We start from the raw sequence: 21,331 nt of genomic DNA, 5'->3' as shown, positions 1-21,331 counted from the left end.
TTTCAGACTCCCTCAATGGAAATGCCATGCGAAAGATATGTCCTTACATAGATGGTAAGATTAATCAACAGCAAAATTTAATAAATGGTATTTTCTTTCATTTCAGTGTGTTTGGTTACGATTGACATGAGCAATGAGTTAATCACATCTCCTGGATTCCCCAATGATTATCTCCCCAACCAGAACTGTAGATACGATATCATCAATAATGCGCCAGATGGGTGCATCCAACTTAACTTCCTGTATTTTGAACTTACAAACCGTGTAGGTGGAGCCTGCAATGATTACCTTACGGTAAGTCTGCACAACAGTTGTGAGCTGTTAAAGATACACCACTGTACGCCATGCAAAAAAAAAAATTTTAAACTTCATTTTAGGGAAATTGGGGTAGCCAAGTTTATGCATGGCTTATGGCTGTGTAGTTGAAGGAGATTGGTCTTTAGAACCATGGATTTTGAAGGACTGTGAATATGTTTTTAACCCATTAGGTTTAATATGTAGGTTATTGAAATTAAGTAGAATAAACATGTTTATACTGCTAAAATATCCATCATGATTTGCTTGAAACTAAACAAGATTTACACTTTACGGAACACAGAATTAAATGTGAAAATAAAATTAGATAATACATTTTGTGTTGGCTTATTCAGGGATGTAATGGTTTTTGATTCCAAATCTGGAATTGGATTAAGGGATTTGGAATGAGCGTTTTGAGCGTTTCGACAGTATTTTTTGTGGGACACGAGAGCACATCAGACATATCGAATTGCATTCTGAGTACGAAGAATGTCTTTCTGATATCAAATAAATTTCATTTTTTGAAATTCACGATATAATACAAATTTTATGACAAATTATTAAAATAATTTTTTTTTGGTGTTTTGGGGAAAAAATCCATATCTTCAATACGAAAGGTCAAAATTTTCAATTGATCGTCGGCTTTTCATCCCACCTACATACACTTTAAGTACAAATCATCAGATTTATAAAGTTTACTTCGAGTACTGTTAAATATCAAAAATATCAATTTTCAATCATTTGCCATAAAATGTGTATTACATTGCTAATTTCAAAAAATGAAGGACATTCTTCAGTATTCAGAATGCAATTCGATATGTCTGATGTGCTCTAATGTCCCACAATAAATACTGTCCAAACGCTCATACCGTCACTTAAAAAGAGCAAACAAATTTGGATCCCTCACATTTGCTTAAAGGATTGTCATTGTGCTTGAGCCAGCTCTCGGGGCGCTTGCTTCAACGTACCTTTGTCAAGATTTGTTTTTCAATGTCTATATATCCCTGAATTTATAAATTCATTCTGCATTTCAATTCTGTCATTCACAATTGCATGTCTGTTATGTTCACTGTTTTATAGGTCGATGACGTCAATGATAACGATCCAGAACCATTGGAATTCTGCGGGAAAGAAACTCCGATGATATGGGGAATCACAATCCAATAACGTGATGTTGAACTTTGTTAGTGATGCCACTGGTACTAATGGTGGGTTCACCATCCTAACTACATTCCAAGAATGCCCAGATCCACCACCGTTTGTCTATGAACTGGGCGAGTATGGAGAGGTACGTGTTACATTGGTCTATTTCATTGCAAATCCACACTCTCCCTGTGGAAGATGTTGGAAATACCTTTCACAGGGGGAGTATGAATTTCAAATGGAATGAACATATTAGCAACTCCATTTGAAACTCGCTCTCCCTCAGGGGAAGATTCGGGTTGAATCTTTCTCAGATGGTGTATGAAGTTCAAATGGAGCTGCCTAAATGTGCTCATTCCATTTGGAATTCATACTGCCCCTGTGGCCGATATTTTAAGAAGCTACCACAGGAGGAGTGTGGATTTAACTCAAAATTTCTGACTTTGGTCTGAGTGGATTATTATATTAAATCATGTTGCATATTGATGATTAAAATTTGTTTAATTTGTACAATTTAAATCTCAGTGTGATGTGACATGTGGCGAAGGCATGCAGACCAGGACTGTGACATGCTTGCAACGAGACACAACAACAGAAGTACCCGTCAGCTTGTGCGTACAACCACCACCACCAACTCAGCGTATATGCTCTGAGGATCCGTGCCCAAGTAAGCTAACAAAACAAGTTTTTGTAGAAAGGTGAAACAATAATCGATTGTACTGTGCACCACAGCATAAATGTCCCAACATTAAGGGGGTACTACACCCCTGGCAAATTTTGAGCATATTTTTGCATTTTTCTAAAAAATTATAACACATTTGTGGCAAGTTAGATATGTATATTATAGGGGCAAGGACTGTACTGAAAATTCAGCAACTCAAAGCGAGTAGTTATTGATTTATTGATCAAATATTGGTTTTCCCTCATTTTTGACTCCACAACTGTTGTCTGTGCTGAAATAAAATTTCCAGTGCAGTAGTTGTAGTCCTTGCCCCTATAATATACATATCTTAATTGTCCCCAATGCGCTATAATTTTGGAGAAAACTGCAAAAATAGGCACAAAATTAGGTAGGTGTGTAGTACCCCCTTAACGATCTTATAATAGGAAATTGGTTGATTTTTTTCCAACCTGAATTTTTGGCATATTTGTAATAAGACTGAATTTTTTTTTTAAACTACAGTATGCTCTTAAAATTATTTGGAGAAAACATGCATTTTTATTCTTTAATTTTAGAATAGCTAATAAACCAATCGGAAGGCAAAATTTATTTTAGAAAATAAAAATTCTATAACTTGGGGTGTGACATTACTGGAAATTAAGAGTAGCCAAATCTTTATATTGATCTCAATGGACGTACTGTAGGTCTTACAGAATGTCGACATGTGACATTAAAACCATAATGTATGGTTTCCATCAAATTGTAGTTTATTCTTTACCCAAAATACTGAAATAATAATGTCAGAAAGGGGGTTCTGTCCATTTTGAGCCAAAATAAGATTGACAAAATCCTGATTATTTTGGCAGCTGTTCTATAGAGTGACATAATGTCGGAGTTGTGACATTATGTTAGAAATTGCTATGTTGATATCCTAATTTATGCAATTGTTTATTTTTCTGTCCTTGTAGGCTGTGATCAAACCATCACCACAGATATGACATTTGCGGCCAGTCCCAACAACCCACTACCTTATGAGAACAATCAGAATTGTGTCTACAACATCACTAACCCAGAAGGCAATTGCATCAATCTCATCTTTCTCAGTTTTGAGCTGGAACCAGGAACCACTAGCAATGTTTGCGACACAGATTCCCTTACGGTAAGTGTGAGGAGACAGTTGAGGAAAATATGCAAAATAGGCTCTTACGAGTTGAAATCCACACTACCCTGTGGAAGATTTGAAAATATCTGCCACAGGAGTATATTTTCTAAATGTAATTGGTCAGGGTATTCATTTTGAAACCCATACTCCCCCTGTATTATGTCTTTACCTATATCTTCCACAACTAGAGTGAGTGTAGTATTTCAAAGAAGATACCTGACTGTCTATTCTGTTCAAAACTCATACTCCCTCAGTGGAAGACTTTAATTAAATCTTCCGCATGGGGAGTGTAAATTTTAAAAGGAATAGCCCAATGCGGATATATCCAAAGGCTGCCGTAAAATGTTTGCTGAAGAGGACATCCTCAAGTTTTGTCGAAATTCTGATTTTTACATGATTGTAATCTGTTCAGAGGTTTGCCTGCCAGGTCATATAATCTCGGGACCTGGATCATGAGGGCCTCCTTTCCCAAACTAACCTCCCCTCTCTTGAGGTCCGTCGCGACTCCTTCACGGTGCACCATGTGTTCAAAATTTTGTCTGCTCCTAATGTATTTACACCTCATTCACGTTCCAACTCAAGATGTAACCATTCCCGAGCTCTCTACAAAACCATAAATCAGATGAATGACAGTTGGGTTTTTGAAGCCATTAAAATTACAGGGTGGGCAATGTATGTAGATATAGAATACTTGACATGTGACGTCATTGCCCGGCAGTATGCACACAAATTATGTCAATTTCCATTGTTCTTTGCCCTGCGGTGTGCGTACGCATCGTAGTTTGCTCAGGGCATGTGCATTTTAAATCGTCCACCGCATTTCACGTTTAGTCCATATGCCTTCCTCGAGTCAGTAAAATAAAATCAAATTTTGATATTTTCTCAAAAACTGTTAATTTTCACAGGGATATGACATGCTAGTTGAATTCTCGCTATTCGCAATAAGGGCGCCGCCAGCGGTTTGCGATGTAATCGTGATGTATCATGGGAAAATTGTGATGTATCATGTCAAAAAGGTGAGACATCAAATCGCATAGAGAATATTACCATGCTATTACATTAGGAATCACATGACAATATTATTGAGTTTGTCAATATAGCAGTATTAACGCCTTTATCGATGACAAAAAAAAATATTAACACCTTTATTTTGACAAACTAAAAAATAATTGTCACGTGTTCCTATGTAATAGCATGGTAATATTCGTAATGCGCGGACTTGGATGTCGACCTTTTCCCATGATACATCACGATTTTCCCATGATACATCACGATTACATCGCAAACCGCTGGCGGCGCCCTTATTGCGAATAGAGAGAATTCCTTGCATCATTTCCTTTCTAAAAATGTATACTTTTATGTATTTCTCATCATTACATTTTGAGATACAATAAAAAACAATATCTGAATCACTGACTTGAGAAAGGTATACAGACTATACCACAATAAAGCCATTGAACAGTGTAGCGGTTCGTTCAAGCATATCGATAGACCAGTCCCTCACCTTTGTTGATAAACAATGCTGTCAAGTGGTCTGTACACATTTTGTACTTTTTTAATACAATTTGTTTTACATTAAAAACATTACCTGGGAACCAAGGGAGAACAGTGCCAGTGCATTGATTGGTCACCCCAGGTTAAATAAGAAATAAATAATAAATAAATAAAATAATAATAAATAAAAAGTAACAATTTCTGTTGTTTTTTTTTTTCAGATTGAAGATGCAGAAATTGACAGCATAACCCGTGTGCATTGCGGCATCCAAACCGGCTTGCCAGAATGGAAGTCGCGAAGCAGCACTGCTCTCCTGACATTCAGTACCAACAACGATGTGGTATTCAACGGATTCAATATATACGCATCATTTGTGGATTGCCCGATATTTGGCTATGTAGCCACCGAGTGGTCAGAGGTAAGTCCGGTAAAACAGATTCCAGGAGTAATTTTGGAATACCTCACGTACAGCCCTATACTGTCATAATCCTAACCAGGCCTGGAAATCTGCGACAGTGAATCCATATGGGTACTTGCAAGAGAATTTTGCGAGAATCGTTGATAAGCAGTGATTGAAAAAATACTGCCATCTATTGGTCTTATTCAGTCAGTCACCAAAAATCCAAGATGGTGATTGCAAGATTCACATCTTTCCACGCAAGCAAATGGTTAATTTTGCTGTTAAAATGCCCCTCAAATCAGTATTACCGTACAATGTATTAATGATTGAAGTAAATTATTACCATAATTTGCCATTTTGGGGGTTCAGTTGCTTAAAAAGTGAGTCAAACTTCACAACTTCCTTCTGTAAACTATCAATGGATTGCGCTGGTTGAAGTTTTACGAGAATCTTTGGGCGAATCAATTCAAAAATTTGCGTCAGATTTCCGAGTCTGCTAACCTGAACCATGACTCTTATCTAATAGGCCTACAGGCGGTGTGCTGGGTCAATCAGAATTATGCCAAAATTCATGTTAATTTTAAATCGGTAATATATTATCTGTGACTAGTCTAAAAACTTGGTTTTGCTCTTCCATATAATACAGATCAGAAAAACCTAATTGGCACTCTCCCAGAAATTGATCAATTCCTGTGATAGAAAATATAGCAAGAAACAAGAAGGCCATTCCCAATAATCAAAACAATAATTGTACTCTTAACCCTTGGGTGGAGAGATTAGAAACAGAAATTCTTATCCCATTCACTGATACAAAGCTTGTGAGATTTATTGTTATTGCCAGTTTATCAAATTCATTTGTAATTTTGAATTTGTTGCAATTTTGACACAAAAAAACAAAACATTTTAAAGTTGAAAAATTTTGCAGGCTTTTGCCCGAATTCAGGCACTTTTATTGTCCACAATTACATAATTTTATTTTTCTAGTATGTTTTGCACGATCCATAAGCATCGGCACACTTTACAGGTTGTCCGGCAGTTTTCAAAAAAAAGATATTCTCATGCCGGGTGTATGGATTTCAACTGGAATAATATATCAATCATAACTTTTGCACAGGTTGTTAGCTCCCTTAATCCTTATTCGTGACATGTCATTCTTTGCATTTTTTTGACAGTGTGACGTTGGATGCGGTGGTGGTACGCAAACTCGTACCGTAACGTGCATGCGTCTGGAAACTGGGGATGTTTTTGCCGATGATGTGTGCAGTGATACGAAACCACCAGTTGAACAAGCATGCAATGAAGAAGAATGTCCATGTAAGTTTCTTGCATACTTAATGTCTACTCTAGAGACAAGGTTTGTATGCACAAAGCAAGTTGGACCAGGTCTAACTTTAGACCTGGTCTAAGAGTCCAAACTTTACCATAATTTGCTTGTTGCCTGCTGGAAAAAATGGAAAAGCGAAGTGATTTAGTGCACTACGCACCGGCACAGGCACAACGCCTAGACGTTGATCCATACGCATAGGCACACTTTACAGGTTGTCACTGACAGCCATCAAATTTTTGCAGATATTTACATTGGGGTATCATCTGATGGATTTTCCTTATTGCTAGCATCGGAAGAAGTGATTTCAAAACGTGCGACAAAATTGTTTATTTTCTATCGCGCAAGTTAGAAAACAATCTGATTGGATAATCTGATTGGTGAACGTGCATGTAGCACTACTAAATCTGCAATGTTAGAATACCTGCTGCATAAATTAGAAAACGGGTGTTCTTTTTACCAGAGGTGTGAAATAAGGGCGCACATCACTATATGCACATCACACATGTTTGTTTGCCCTGAGCTATTCCATAAGGAAAACATAACTTAAAGCTCCCACATAGGGAGTGTGAATTTCAAATGGTGTTACTCCATTTGAAATCGACACCCAATGTGTGGGAGGATTAAGATTACGTCTTCCATAGGGGGAATATGTATTTCAACTGGAATAGCCAGGGTTGCCAAAAGATTTCAGCCCGAATCGCGGGTCAAATAATCGAAAAGTCGCCCAATTTTTCTCTTTACCATTGGTTTCTATGGGACAGGAAACTATCGGAAGTCGCAGGAGCCAATGTTGAAAAGTCGCCCAATTTTTTCTTAACCATTGGTTTCTATGGGACAGGAAATTGTCAAAAGTCGCATGGGAAAATCTTCAAAAGTCGCCTAATTGGGCTACCAAATCGCGGGTTTGGCAACCCTGGGAATAGCCAACTAGGATGGTAGGCTGGATTGGCATGACATAAAGTACAAGTACTCCTAACCAACTTGACTGTTTTGATTTTTTGTTTAGCATGTGATGCCCAAATCGACTCGGACAAGTATACTCTGATGAGCCCAGATTCTCCCGCTCCGTACGGTAGAAATTATGACTGCAGATACACATACACCAATCCAAACGGAGCTTGTATGGTACTCTTCTTCCTCAACGTTGATCTCCCACCAGCTAATGAGTTTGGCATATGTGACCAGGATTATCTATTGGTAAGTCCAGGGCTTCATTCTGTGACACCAGTGGTATAGCCAGAATATTCGTTTTTTGTATCTGAACGCTAAACATTTTTTATGCCCAATAATACCAGATGAAAATAAAATGGCATAACAAATCACGGTTTTATTCAATCTTCATATTTGATATTACTTGAAAGAAAAGTCACACAGGGATACCAAAATTAATATGATAAGGATCTATCACATATATAAATAAATTAAAAAAAAAACAAAAAAAAACAAAACAAAAAAACCATACAGCTGTTTATGAAACTATGGCAGAAGACAAAACTTTGATCATTTGTTGTTTTCCTTTTAGGTTGAGGATCTTTCTGCCAATCCCGTATCCTTCACATACTGTGGAAATGAAGCACCACCACAGTTCCTTACAAGAAGCAACGTAGCCCGCGTCACTTTCCACAGCGACAACATGGACGGAGACATGCCATACGATGGATTCACCATCTACAGTACTTTTACAACTTGTCCTCTGTTCGGTTTTACTGTTGGTGAATTCGGAGAAGTAAGTTTACATATTTGTTATCCATATCGAGAAACATAACTTTTGTTTTTGCGTTGTTGATAGTTCAGCAGAAAGAACCAAAAGGTGGCCACAATTTTCAGTGCAACCTACTGTGTCCATCAATGGTACCAACAATGAATCTACCTCCCCACCATAAGTCGGTACCCATTTATACACTTGGGTGGGGTGAAGCAAATAGAGGTTAACTGGCTTGCTTAATAGTGCAACACGTACAGATCCACCAGGAGGCTAAACCCATGATATCCTCATGAGTCTACCTTCCCAGCATAAGTCGGTACCCATTTATACACTTGGGTGGGGTGAAGCAAATAGAGGTTAACTGCCTTGCTTAATAGTGCAACACATACAGATCCACCAGGAGGCTAAACCCATGATCTCCTCATGAGTCTACCTTCCCAGCAAAAGTCGGTACCCATTTATACACTTGGGTGGGGTGAAGCAAATAGAGGTTAACTGCCTTGCTTAATAGTGCAACACGTTACAGATCCACCAGGAGGCTAAACCCATGATCTCCTCATGAGTCTACCTTCCCAGCATAAGTCGGTACCCATTTATACACTTGGGTGGGGTGAAGCATATAGAGGTTAACTGCCTTGCTTAATAGTGCAACACGTTACAGATCCACCAGGAAGCTAAACCCATGATCTCCTCATGAGTCTACCTTCCCAGCATAAGTCGGTACCCATTTATACACTTGGGTGGGGTGAAGCATATAGAGGTTAACTGCCTTGCTTAATAGTGCAACACGTACAGATTCACCAGGAGGCTAAACCCATGATCTCCTCATGAGTCTACCTTCCCAGCATAAGTCGGTACCCATTTATACACTTGGGTGGGGTGAAGCAAATAGAGGTTAACTGCCTTGCTTAATAGTGCAACACGTTACAGATCCACCAGGAGGCTAAACCCATGATCTCCTCATGAGTCTACCTTCCCAGCATAAGTCGGTACCCATTTATACACTTGGGTGGGGTGAAGCATATAGAGGTTAACTGCCTTGCTTAATAGTGCAACACGTTACAGATCCACCAGGAAGCTAAACCCATGATCTCCTCATGAGTCTACCTTCCCAGCATAAGTCGGTACCCACTTATACACTTGGGTGAGGTGAAGCAAATAGAGGTTAACTGGCTTGCTTAATAGTGCAACACGTACAGATCCACCAGGAAGCTAAACCCATTATCTCCTCATGAGTCTACCTTCCCAGCATAAGTCGGTACCCATTTATACACTTGGGTGGGGTGAAGCAAATAGAGGTTAACTGCCTTGCTTAATAGTGCAACACGTACAGATCCACCAGGAAGCTAAACCCATGATCTCCTCATGAGTCTACCTTCCCAGCATAAGTCGGTACCCATTTATACACTTGGGTGGGGTGAAGCATATAGAGGTTAACTGACTTGCTTAATAGTGCAACACGTACAGATTCACCAGGAGGCTAAACCCATGATCTCCTCATGAGTCTACCTTCCCAGCATAAGTCGGTACCCATTTATACACTTGGGTGGGGTGAAGCATATAGAGGTTAACTGACTTGCTTAATAGTGCAACACGTACAGATTCACCAGGAGGCTAAACCCATTATCTCCTCATGAGTCTACCTTCCCAGCATAAGTCAGTACCCATTTATACACTTGGGTGGGGTGAAGCAAATAGAGGTTAACTGCCTTGCTTAATAGTGCAACACGTACAGATCCACCAGGAAGCTAAACCCATGATCTCCTCATGAGTCTACCTTCCCAGCATAAGTCGGTACCCATTTATACACTTGGGTGGGGTGAAGCATATAGAGGTTAACTGACTTGCTTAATAGTGCAACACGTACAGATCCACCAGGAGGCTAAACCCATGATCTCCTCATGAGTCTACCTTCCCAGCATAAGTCGGTACCCATTTATACACTTGGGTGGGGTGAAGCATATAGAGGTTAACTGACTTGCTTAATAGTGCAACACATACAGATTCACCAGGAGGCTAAACCCATGATCTCCTCATGAGTCTACCTTCCCAGCATAAGTCGGTACCCATTTATACACTTGGGTGGGGTGAAGCAAATAGAGGTTAACTGCCTTGCTTAATAGTGCAACACGTTACAGATCCACCCAGGAGGCTAAACCCATGATCTCCTCATGAGTCTACCTTCCCAGCATAAGTCGGTACCCATTTATACACTTGGGTGGGGTGAAGCATATAGAGGTTAACTGCCTTGCTTAATAGTGCAACACGTACAGATTCACCAGGAGGCTAAACCCATGATCTCCTCATGAGTCTACCTTCCCACCATAAGTCGGTACCCATTTATACACTTGGGTGGGGTGAAGCATATAGAGGTTAACTGCCTTGCTTAATAGTGCAACACGTACAGATTCACCAGGAGGCTAAACCCATGATCTCCTCATGAGTCTACCTTCCCAGCATAAGTCGGTACCCATTTATACACTTGGGTGGGGTGAAGCAAATAGAGGTTAACTGCCTTGCTTAATAGTGCAACACGTACAGATTCACCAGGAGGCTAAACCCATGATCTCCTCATGAGTCTACCTTCCCACCATAAGTCGGTACCCATTTATACACTTGGGTGGGGTGAAGCATATAGAGGTTAACTGCCTTGCTTAATAGTGCAACACGTACAGATCCACCAGGAAGCTAAACCCATGATCTCCTCATGAGTCTACCTTCCCAGCATAAGTCGGTACCCATTTATACACTTGGGTGGGGTGAAGCAAATAGAGGTTAACTGCCTTGCTTAATAGTGCAACACATACAGATCCACCAGGAGGCTAAACCCATTATCTCCTCATGAGTCTACCTTCCCAGCATAAGTCGGTACCCATTTATACACTTGGGTGGGGTGAAGCAAATAGAGGTTAACTGCCTTGCTTAATAGTGCAACACGTTACAGATCCACCAGGAGGCTAAACCCATTATCTCCTCATGAGTCTACCTTCCCAGCATAAGTCGGTACCCATTTATACACTTGGGTGGGGTGAAGCAAATAGAGGTTAACTGACTTGCTTAATAGTGCAACACGTACAGATCCACCAGGAGGCTAAACCCATGATCTCCTCATGAGTCTACCTTCCCAGCATAAGTCGGTACCCATTTATACACTTGGGTGGGGTGAAGCAAATAGAGGTTAACTGCCTTGCTTAATAGTGCAACACGTTACAGATCCACCAGGAGGCTAAACCCATGATCTCCTCATGAGTCTACCTTCCCAGCATAAGTCGGTACCCATTTATACACTTAGGTGGGGTGAAGCAAATAGAGGTTAACTGCCTTGCTTAATAGTGCAACACATACAGATTCACCAGGAGGCTAAACCCATGATCTCCTCATGAGTCTACCTTCCCAGCATAAGTCGGTACCCATTTATACACTTGGGTGGGGTGAAGCAAATAGAGGTTAACTGCCTTGCTTAATAGTGCAACACATACAGATCCACCAGGAGGCTAAACCCATGATCTCCTCATGAGTCTACCTTCCCAGCATAAGTCGGTACCCATTTATACACTTGGGTGGGGTGAAGCAAATAGAGGTTAACTGCCTTGCTTAATAGTGCAACACGTTACAGATCCACCAGGAGGCTAAACCCATGATCTCCTCATGAGTCTACCTTCCCAGCATAAGTCGGTACCCATTTATACACTTGGGTGGGGTGAAGCAAATAGAGGTTAACTGCCTTGCTTAATAGTGCAACACGTACAGATCCACCAGGAGGCTAAACCCATGATCTCCTCATGAGTCTACCTTCCCAGCATAAGTCGGTACCCATTTATACACTTGGGTGGGGTGAAGCAAATAGAGGTTAACTGCCTTGCTTAATAGTGCAACACGTACAGATCCACCAGGAAGCTAAACCCATGATCTCCTCATGAGTCTACCTTCCCAGCATAAGTCAGTACCCATTTATACACTTGGGTGGGGTGAAGCAAATAGAGGTTAACTGCCTTGCTTAATAGTGCAACACGTACAGATCCACCAGGAAGCTAAACCCATGATCTCCTCATGAGTCTACCTTCCCAGCATAAGTCGGTACCCATTTATACACTTGGGTGGGGTGAAGCAAATAGAGGTTAACTGCCTTGCTTAATAGTGCAACACGTACAGATCCACCAGGAAGCTAAACCCATGATCTCCTCATGAGTCTACCTTCCCAGCATAAGTCGGTACCCATTTATACACTTGGGTGGGGTGAAGCAAATAGAGGTTAACTGCCTTGCTTAATAGTGCAACACGTACAGATCCACCAGGAGGCTAAACCCATTATCTCCTCATGAGTCTACCTTCCCAGCATAAGTCGGTACCCACTTATACACTTGGGTGAGGTGAAGCAAATAGAGGTTAACTGCCTTGCTTAATAGTGCAACACGTACAGATCCACCAGGAGGCTAAACCCATGATCTCCTCATGAGTCTACCTTCCCAGCATAAGTCGGTACCCATTTATACACTTGGGTGGGGTGAAGCAAATAGAGGTTAACTGCCTTGCTTAATAGTGCAACACGTACAGATCCACCAGGAGGCTAAACCCATGATCTCCTCATGAGTCTACCTTCCCAGCATAAGTCGGTACCCATTTATACACTTGGGTGGGGTGAAGCATATAGAGGTTAACTGGCTTGCTTAATAGTGCAACACGTACAGATCCACCAGGAGGCTAAACCCATGATATCCTCATGAGTCTACCTTCCCAGCATAAGTCGGTACCCATTTATACACTTGGGTGGGGTGAAGCATATAGAGGTTAACTGGCTTGCTTAATAGTGCAACACGTACAGATCCACCAGGAGGCTAAACCCATGATCTCCTCATGAGTCTACCTTCCCAGCATAAGTCGGTACCCATTTATACACTTGGGTGGGGTGAAGCATATAGAGGTTAACTGGCTTGCTTAATAGTGCAACATGTACAGATCCACCAGGAGGCTAAACCCATGATCTCCTCATGAGTCTACCTTCCCAGCATAAGTCGGTACCCATTTATACACTTGGGTGGGGTGAAGCAAATAGAGGTTAACTGGCTTGCTTAATAGTGCAACACGTACAGATCCACCAGGAGGCTAAACCCATGATCTCCTCATGAGTCTACCTTCCCAGCATAAGTCGGTACCCATTTATACACTTGGGTGGGGTGAAGCATATAGAGGTTAACTGGCTTGCTTAATAGTGCAACACGTACAGATCCACCAGGAGACTAAACCCATGATCTCCTCATGAGTCTACCTTCCCAGCATAAGTCGGTACCCACTTATACACTTGGGTGGGGTGAAGCATATAGAGGTTAACTGGCTTGCTTAATAGTGCAACACGTACAGATCCACCAGGAGGCTAAACCCATGATATCCTCATGAGTCTACCTTCCCACCATAAGTCGGTACCCATTTATACACTTGGGTGGGGTGAAGCAAATAGAGGTTAACTGGCTTGCTTAATAGTGCAACACGTACAGATCCACCAGGAGGCTAAACCCATGATCTCCTCATGAGTCTACCTTCCCAGCATAAGTCGGTACCCATTTATACACTTGGGTGGGGTGAAGCAAATAGAGGTTAACTGGCTTGCTTAATAGTGCAACATGTACAGATTCACCAGGAGGCTAAACCCATGATCTCCTCATGAGTCTACCTTCCCAGCATAAGTCGGTACCCATTTATACACTTGGGTGGGGTGAAGCAAATAGAGGTTAACTGGCTTGCTTAATAGTGCAACATGTACAGATTCACCAGGAGGCTAAACCCATGATCTCCTCATGAGTCTACCTTCCCAGCATAAGTCGGTACCCATTTATACACTTGGGTGGGGTGAAGCATATAGAGGTTAACTGCCTTGCTTAATAGTGCAACACATACAGATCCACCAGGAGGCTAAACCCATGATCTCCTCATGAGTCTACCTTCCCAGCATAAGTCGGTACCCATTTATACACTTGGGTGGGGTGAAGCATATAGAGGTTAACTGGCTTGCTTAATAGTGCAACACATACAGATCCACCAGGAGGCTAAACCCATGATCTCCTCATGAGTCTACCTTCCCAGCATAAGTCGGTACCCATTTATACACTTGGGTGGGGTGAAGCAAATAGAGGTTAACTGGCTTGCTTAATAGTGCAACACGTACAGATTCACCAGGAGGCTAAACCCATGATCTCCTCATGAGTCTACCTTCCCAGCATAAGTCGGTACCCATTTATACACTTGGGTGGGGTGAAGCATATAGAGGTTAACTGCCTTGCTTAATAGTGCAACACGTACAGATCCACCAGGAGGCTAAACCCATTATCTCCTCATGAGTCTACCTTCCCACCATAAGTCGGTACCCATTTATACACTTGGGTGGGGTGAAGCAAATACAGGTTAACTGCCTTGCTTAATAGTGCAACACGTACAGATCCACCAGGAGGCTAAACCCATGATCTCCTCATGAGTCTACCTTCCCAGCATAAGTCGGTACCCATTTATACACTTGGGTGGGGTGAAGCATATAGAGGTTAACTGGCTTGCTTAATAGTGCAACACGTACAGATCCACCAGGAGGCTAAACCCATGATCTCCTCATGAGTCTACCTTCCCAGCATAAGTCGGTACCCATTTATACACTTGGGTGGGGTGAAGCAAATAGAGGTTAACTGGCTTGCTTAATAGTGCAACACGTACAGATCCACCAGGAGGCTAAACCCATGATCTCCTCATGAGTCTACCTTCCCAGCATAAGTCGGTACCCATTTATACACTTGGGTGGGGTGAAGCAAATAAAGGTTAACTGACTAGCTTTATAACACAAAATGTATAGACCCACCAGGACCCCTAATCCATGATCTCCTCATTATGAGTCCTAAGCTCTATCAGCATCACTAAAACTATAAACCACACATGTCCAATTTCTTAAGATCGCTTAAAATCTTTTCTTTTATAACTAGTTGTTTTCAATGAGGACATACTGGTCCAAATGTGAAGAAGTTAAAATTTATTTCAAGTATACATACTGACAAGAAGAGTGGACAAAAATGTCACTTGGCACCCCAGGGATTCAAGCCTTGGACCCCTCAGGTACCAAGCACAAGATCACTGACAGGTAGCCACTGGGGTCAAAATTCAAATTGAGAAAGCATACTGACACATATACAGGTTTTGTCTTGAGGATTTCATCACCAGCTCGGATCGTCAATTGATTGCCACCTATGTAACTAGTCTACTTATTTGAATTGTTTCATGATATAGTGTGATCGTGTATGTGGCGGTGGTGAGCAGACTCGTACTGTACAGTGTGTTCTCTTCTCAAATGGAATGGTTGTAAGCGATTCCACTTGCATTGATCAGAGGCCGGCTTCAACACAAGCATGCAACACAGATCCATGTCCATGTAAGTTGAGTTGTCTAATAAAATATACTGATCTTTAAAAGATGTTAATATATTGTATTTGATGAATAACAGTCGTAATGTATCGATAGATGTGCGTCTCAGGCATGACCAAGTGATTATACTTCAATTTTATTAATGAACTCTTATTCATACTTACACATTATCTAAGGGTGTGTGTGATTGGTTGAGCTAATGCCTGACGACACTTGATCTCTTGTTTGAGCATGTTTTGTGTACATGTGTACAAAACAATAGAGAGCAAACTGCAACTTATGATTTTGCATATTCCTTGGGTTTTTGGATCACTGTGGCTTTATTTCTTGAACGATTTCAACAAATGAAGTCTTAAATCCAAACTGTTGGCTGCTGGTTCCAATTATGAGTCCTAACACAGACGGGTGTGTCATAATGACATACAGGGGTGAACATAACTGGTACCTTTATTCTTTTGTGCACTGTATTATATGACAACAATAACCTTTTCTCTATGTTCCTTTTCAGCATGTGACATGGAGGTGACACAGACCGCTACATTGATTCAGAGTCCCAACTACCCAGCGACGTACGATGCAGAGAGGACCTGTACTTACACTATCAACAACCCTTCAGATTGTGTCCGTTTGACCTTCCTTAACTTCAATGTACCACAGGGTCCTGATGAAAATATGTGTACCACAGATTTTGTCAAGGTAATACTATAATAGGTCCTGTGTCACAACCTGGGGTACCTTTGTGTTACATAGTAAAAAAATGAAATGGTTCATACATTTTACCTACACATCTCATTTGAAGTGGTTCATCCTTCTGAGCATTTTGACACCTTTTTTATGGAAATCGGTTACAAAATGAGAGAGTGAGGGCAAAAACAATCACAAAGTAGGGAGGATGTAACCCCACCTCTTTTTTCCACATTTACAATCATTCTGAGCAAGTATTGGTCTTTTAAATGAACTTTTGTATTTATTCACTTGGTTTAGATGTCTGGGAGTTCATTTAGACATTTTTTACTAGATTCAAATTTTTAAAGCGGGTTTTAAATCAAATTTACAATATGAATCCCTCCCCTAATCCTCCTCCCCTAATCCTCAGCCACCCTTGGCACATTTCATGCCAAACGTCATAAGAAAATAATTGAAAAATATTTGAAAACAGGATAAAAACATGAGTAATATAGAATAAATTAGCCTCAATTTAAGACCTAATTGAATCTTCTAAGTGAAGGAATACTCAAGAGACAGTGTTTTGAAATCCAAACTGCACATCAAAATGTAACAAAGCCACCTTTTTGTGTACCCCAGTATATGGCACAGGATCAATAATCAAAGAGCTATTCTCGGCAAAATGTCCCCACCCAGATATTGATATCCCAGAATGCAACAGGAAAGTGTCATTGATGACGTTTACCCATTCAGTCAGACTGGTTATATTATTGCTATAGAGGGGCTCATTTAGTCCACACTATAGATGAGTTGACTTCTGATGTCAATGCCTGGCAGTATGTGCACGCTTCATCACAATTTCCATTATTTTTTGCCTGACAGTAAGCGCACATATCTTTTTTAGGGCTCATGTTTTAAAACTCCTGCCACATCACAATAACAAATCACATCACAAATATATTGCGCCCTCTGATCTATGGCTGCACCTCTACATCGCTCCGTATATTTGTATCATTTTCATCTGTTCTTTGGACTTTTTATTGGAAAATTATATGATCAACGTGTATGTGAGTACTTGAAGAACATGCTGTGACTAAATGAAATTGTAAAACTTTTCGCGTTTTCGTGATTTTGATTCATTTGTTTTGAACTGGATTCGTAATCAGGTCAGGTGGATTGGCTGACAAAAAGTCAGTTGATTCCATGGCCGAACACTACAACAAAACTTTGTGTACAATCTTGGATGAGCACGCACCTGAAACAGCTCGTGAAAGCCCTGTGTTATACTGGATTAAACCGTGACTCAAAACGCAACAAGCGACGCCTTGAGCGCAGATGGCAAAAATCTCAACTTATCAGAGATAAAGAGCAACTCGAGGAGTGTAACAACTATAAGAAGGCACTTGATGATGCCAAAACTGAATATCATCGTTCTCAGGTAGCTGAGTGTGATTCGCGCCAACTTTTCCGCCTGTGTATAAACCATCCAAAGTGCTTCCTTCTCACGAGTCAAAAAGGACTTAGCCAATCGCTTTAGTCAGTTTTTCGACGAGAAAATTCGCAAAATCCGCTTAGCTTTGGATGTGTCTGCCACTGCACAGTCTGATTTATCAGCTGATGTCAAGCGTGAGTGTAAGAGCCGCTTCTCGCAATTTGATGCCTTGTCATCAGAAGAAATCGAAAAGATCATCAAGCGCTCGGCTATAAAGACTTGTCAGGTGGACCCTCTACCTGCTTCGCGAACTAAACAGTGCCTTGAAGATCTGATTCCATCTATCACCTCAATTGTGAACGCGTCCCTACAATCCGCCTTGTTCCCTGATTGCTTGAAACCGGCGCTTGTTTGTCCATTACTTAAGAAAGCTAGTCTGGATGCAGAGGAACTTAAAAACTTCCGCCCTGTCTCCAACCTACCGTTTCTAGGAAAAGTAATTGAACGCGTTGCCATCAACCAATTGCAAACCTACCTGAATAACAACTCCCTGTACTCAAAGAACCAGTCTGCTTATCGGAATTTCCATAGCACAGAAACAGCATTAGTATGCGTCAATAATGATCTGTTGAAGGCTTATTAATAAGGCTATTGAACAGTGTAGTGGTTGCATGGAGTTCACTCAAGCATATCGATATACCAGTCCCTTGTCTTTGTTGCTTAACATTGAGGTCAACTTATCTATATCCATTCATTGTGTTATGATCAAAAATGACCGCATTGCAGTGCCAAAATTCAATAACCTTATTTCAAAGGTACCCAATACATTCAAACACAGTAAGGTTAATGAATTGTGTATTTACAGATTTGAATGTTTGGGATCCTTGTCCTGAAAGAGTCTAGATACTTAGTGTTACCCCCTTGCGAACCAATGTCCTCTATCCTCTCTAACTGAATACATCTGTCTCTTTTTATAGGTTGCTGATCTTGGCATAGATTATCTGAATCAGACGCTGTGTGGTCCAATTGAGAATCTGTTCAACTGGAATTCTCGTACTGGAGATGTAGAAATCACCCTGCAAACAGGTGCCAATCCGCCTCCCAATTCCAACTTCCAAGTTTATGTGGACTTTGATGACTGCCCAACCACTGGATGGGTGGCTGGTGAATTTGGAGCTGTAAGTATAATGAGCTATTTCCAGAGGGAGTATGTTTTTCAAACAGAATTGGCTCTACCTATATCTTTCACAACTGGAGCAATCATTTCAAACAAAGTTGTGTATTCTATTTGAAACCCATACTCCCTCTTTGGAATTCTTTAGCTACATCTTTTACAGGGGAGTATGGATTTCAAATGAAATGAACCAATGAATGTAGCTGTAATATGCAATTATAATGTGACCACCATGCAAGATTTCAATGTTTATGACCAGCTACAACAAAACCCAAAACAAGTCGCCAGACATGTTTTTGAGTTAAGTGCCTTTAAAGATAAAATTCCCATAAAGAAATTCTTTATTTCATGGTATTTGACGGTGGGACTAAGTGGACTTTCAAATCCTTAAGTTGAAAGTACTTAATAAAAAAGAGGTTTATTATTAATAATTAATAAATATTATTAATACTGTTAATTATCAATAATTAACAGTTGAACTATGATAATCCCTATTTGGTAAAAATTTCAAATACCATGTACAAAATTATCCACATCTTCAAAAGTATTGATGATAGGTATATAATTTTGGTATCATTTTGAAGCTTATTGTCTAGTGCGTATATCTTTATTCAAACCATGACATGTCACATCTAACCAAACAATAATGTCTACAAATGCATGATTACTCTACAGGTATAACCAAATATGTCTGTAAACATAAAACCAATACAGAATCATTTTTATGAGCCAAGTATTATAGTAGCGTGCTTAATGGAAATCTGTTTTGTATCTATGTACATATGCTGTCACCTGGGTGGAGCTTACTGTTGTCTCGCTTTCAGGAAACAGGGGTATGACAGCCGACAAAAAGTAGTGGACAACATCATCTGTTATCAGGCAAGATGGCAAAAGCCAAGATTCAGGAGTAAATTTTTTACTGGATTTGGCTTACATACTGGAACATACTAAAAAACATATCATATTTTTTTCACTTACAGTGTAGCCAGACTTGCGGTATTGGCGTTTTCACCCGAACTGTCGAATGTCAGAATCTGATGACCAATGCAGTTGTAGATGAATCTATGTGTCCTGATATGAAACCACCCACGACAGAAATCTGTCAAGATGTCTCATGTCCATGTGAGTATAATTACGTCAAGGTCAAAGGTTACGCTCATCACAACATCCAGTTTTGTTATTTTTTGGGCTGTGATTTTAACTTTCCCAGACAAAAGATCCCCTAGAAACTGGGCAAGACTCAATTAAATTATCTTCACTGTTTTGGAATTTGAAATACAATTCCTGGACTTTCTTGGATTTTTCTAGACTAAGGTTGGTCCTCTTTGACGGACCCCAACTGTTTGTTAGCTACTTAACCCTAACCCCACCAGGCTTTTTCGCGATGGGAAGGGAAAGAAGGAAGGAATAAAGAGAAAAAGAAAGAAGTTGTTTGCTCTGGGTGGGATTCGAACCTGAGACCCCTCGCATGCCAAGCACTGGGTCGGCGACACCTATATATCACTTAGGGCGATTGCGTCATCACACCACGTGGGATGCACGCATGAACAGCGCATATATCAAGTAGTATTTTGTAGTACTTGGTCCTGTTAGGGTTAATTGAACCTATACTGAGTTTCGATAGTGGTAACCTAACCCTAACCCCCACCGGGCTTTTTCGCGACGGGAAGGGAAAGAAGGAAGGAATAAAGAGAGAAAAGAAAGAAAGAAGTTGTTTGCTCTGGGTGGGATTCGAACCTGAGACCCCTCGCATGCCAAGCACTGGGTCGGCGACACCTATGCCACGGGTCTTGGGCTACGCTGGCCAGCGAAACCGTGACTTAGGGTTAAGATTAAACTCTACTTAAATGCTATCCCTGCCATATGAATTTTAGCGGGACTTAAAGACGCTTTCGGAATATGATATCCCTTGTGTGAGTCATTTTTCAGATTTGATACCCTTATTGGTAGTCTCGAAACTAGCTCTAGTGGCAACTTTTTTTGGATCACGCATGAGTACCTGGTCAGAATCCAAGTACCCCCCCCTCCCACTACAAGAACACAAGCCAGTACCAGTGAAAGTAAGTCCTTAAAGACAGATGTTAATCTTGGCATTGTTTTTATTTTGTCGAATTAGATTTGTTGATTAAATATGCAAATATGCAAAGTGGATCAGATGATCATATGTGACATGATCTGGTCCATGGGGGCCAAAGACGGCAAATTTGAAACTGAGATAAAGTAAAAATATGGAGTAAAAAACAATAAAATCCATATGAAAATAGATATCAAGAAACTTCATAACTTTAGAACCAAGTATGCTAGACCTTTGGTGTTTTCAGTGTATGATAGCCTAATGTTTGTATAAGGTAATAATTATAGTAACTCAATTTTCAAAAATGCCTCCTTTGGCCCCCATGGACCAGATCGTGTCACATATGTGACACGATCAAAGGAAATGAGTCGGATGTCGCTAATATTGATTTTGAGGTATT

At 40.6% G+C, this 21,331-nt stretch overlaps 1 protein-coding gene across 1 annotated transcript in view; it reads left to right on the top strand.

Moving 5' to 3' along the window:
- Positions 1 to 21,331, top strand: part of LOC140138358 (uncharacterized) — a 118,748-nt gene that overhangs the window by 80,297 nt on the left and 17,120 nt on the right. The window contains 12 exon segments of the mRNA XM_072160261.1: positions 107 to 294; positions 1,442 to 1,585; positions 1,966 to 2,107; positions 3,070 to 3,260; positions 4,979 to 5,176; positions 6,331 to 6,472; positions 7,492 to 7,682; positions 8,008 to 8,211; positions 15,451 to 15,592; positions 16,094 to 16,281; positions 18,661 to 18,861; positions 19,838 to 19,979. Coding sequence (XP_072016362.1) covers positions 107 to 294; positions 1,442 to 1,585; positions 1,966 to 2,107; positions 3,070 to 3,260; positions 4,979 to 5,176; positions 6,331 to 6,472; positions 7,492 to 7,682; positions 8,008 to 8,211; positions 15,451 to 15,592; positions 16,094 to 16,281; positions 18,661 to 18,861; positions 19,838 to 19,979 — 2,073 coding nt within the window.

Source organism: Amphiura filiformis, chromosome 17, assembly GCF_039555335.1.
Source record: "Amphiura filiformis chromosome 17, Afil_fr2py, whole genome shotgun sequence".
Lineage (NCBI taxonomy): Eukaryota > Metazoa > Echinodermata > Ophiuroidea > Amphilepidida > Amphiuridae > Amphiura > Amphiura filiformis.
This window is presented reverse-complemented; position numbering and strand designations above follow the sequence as displayed.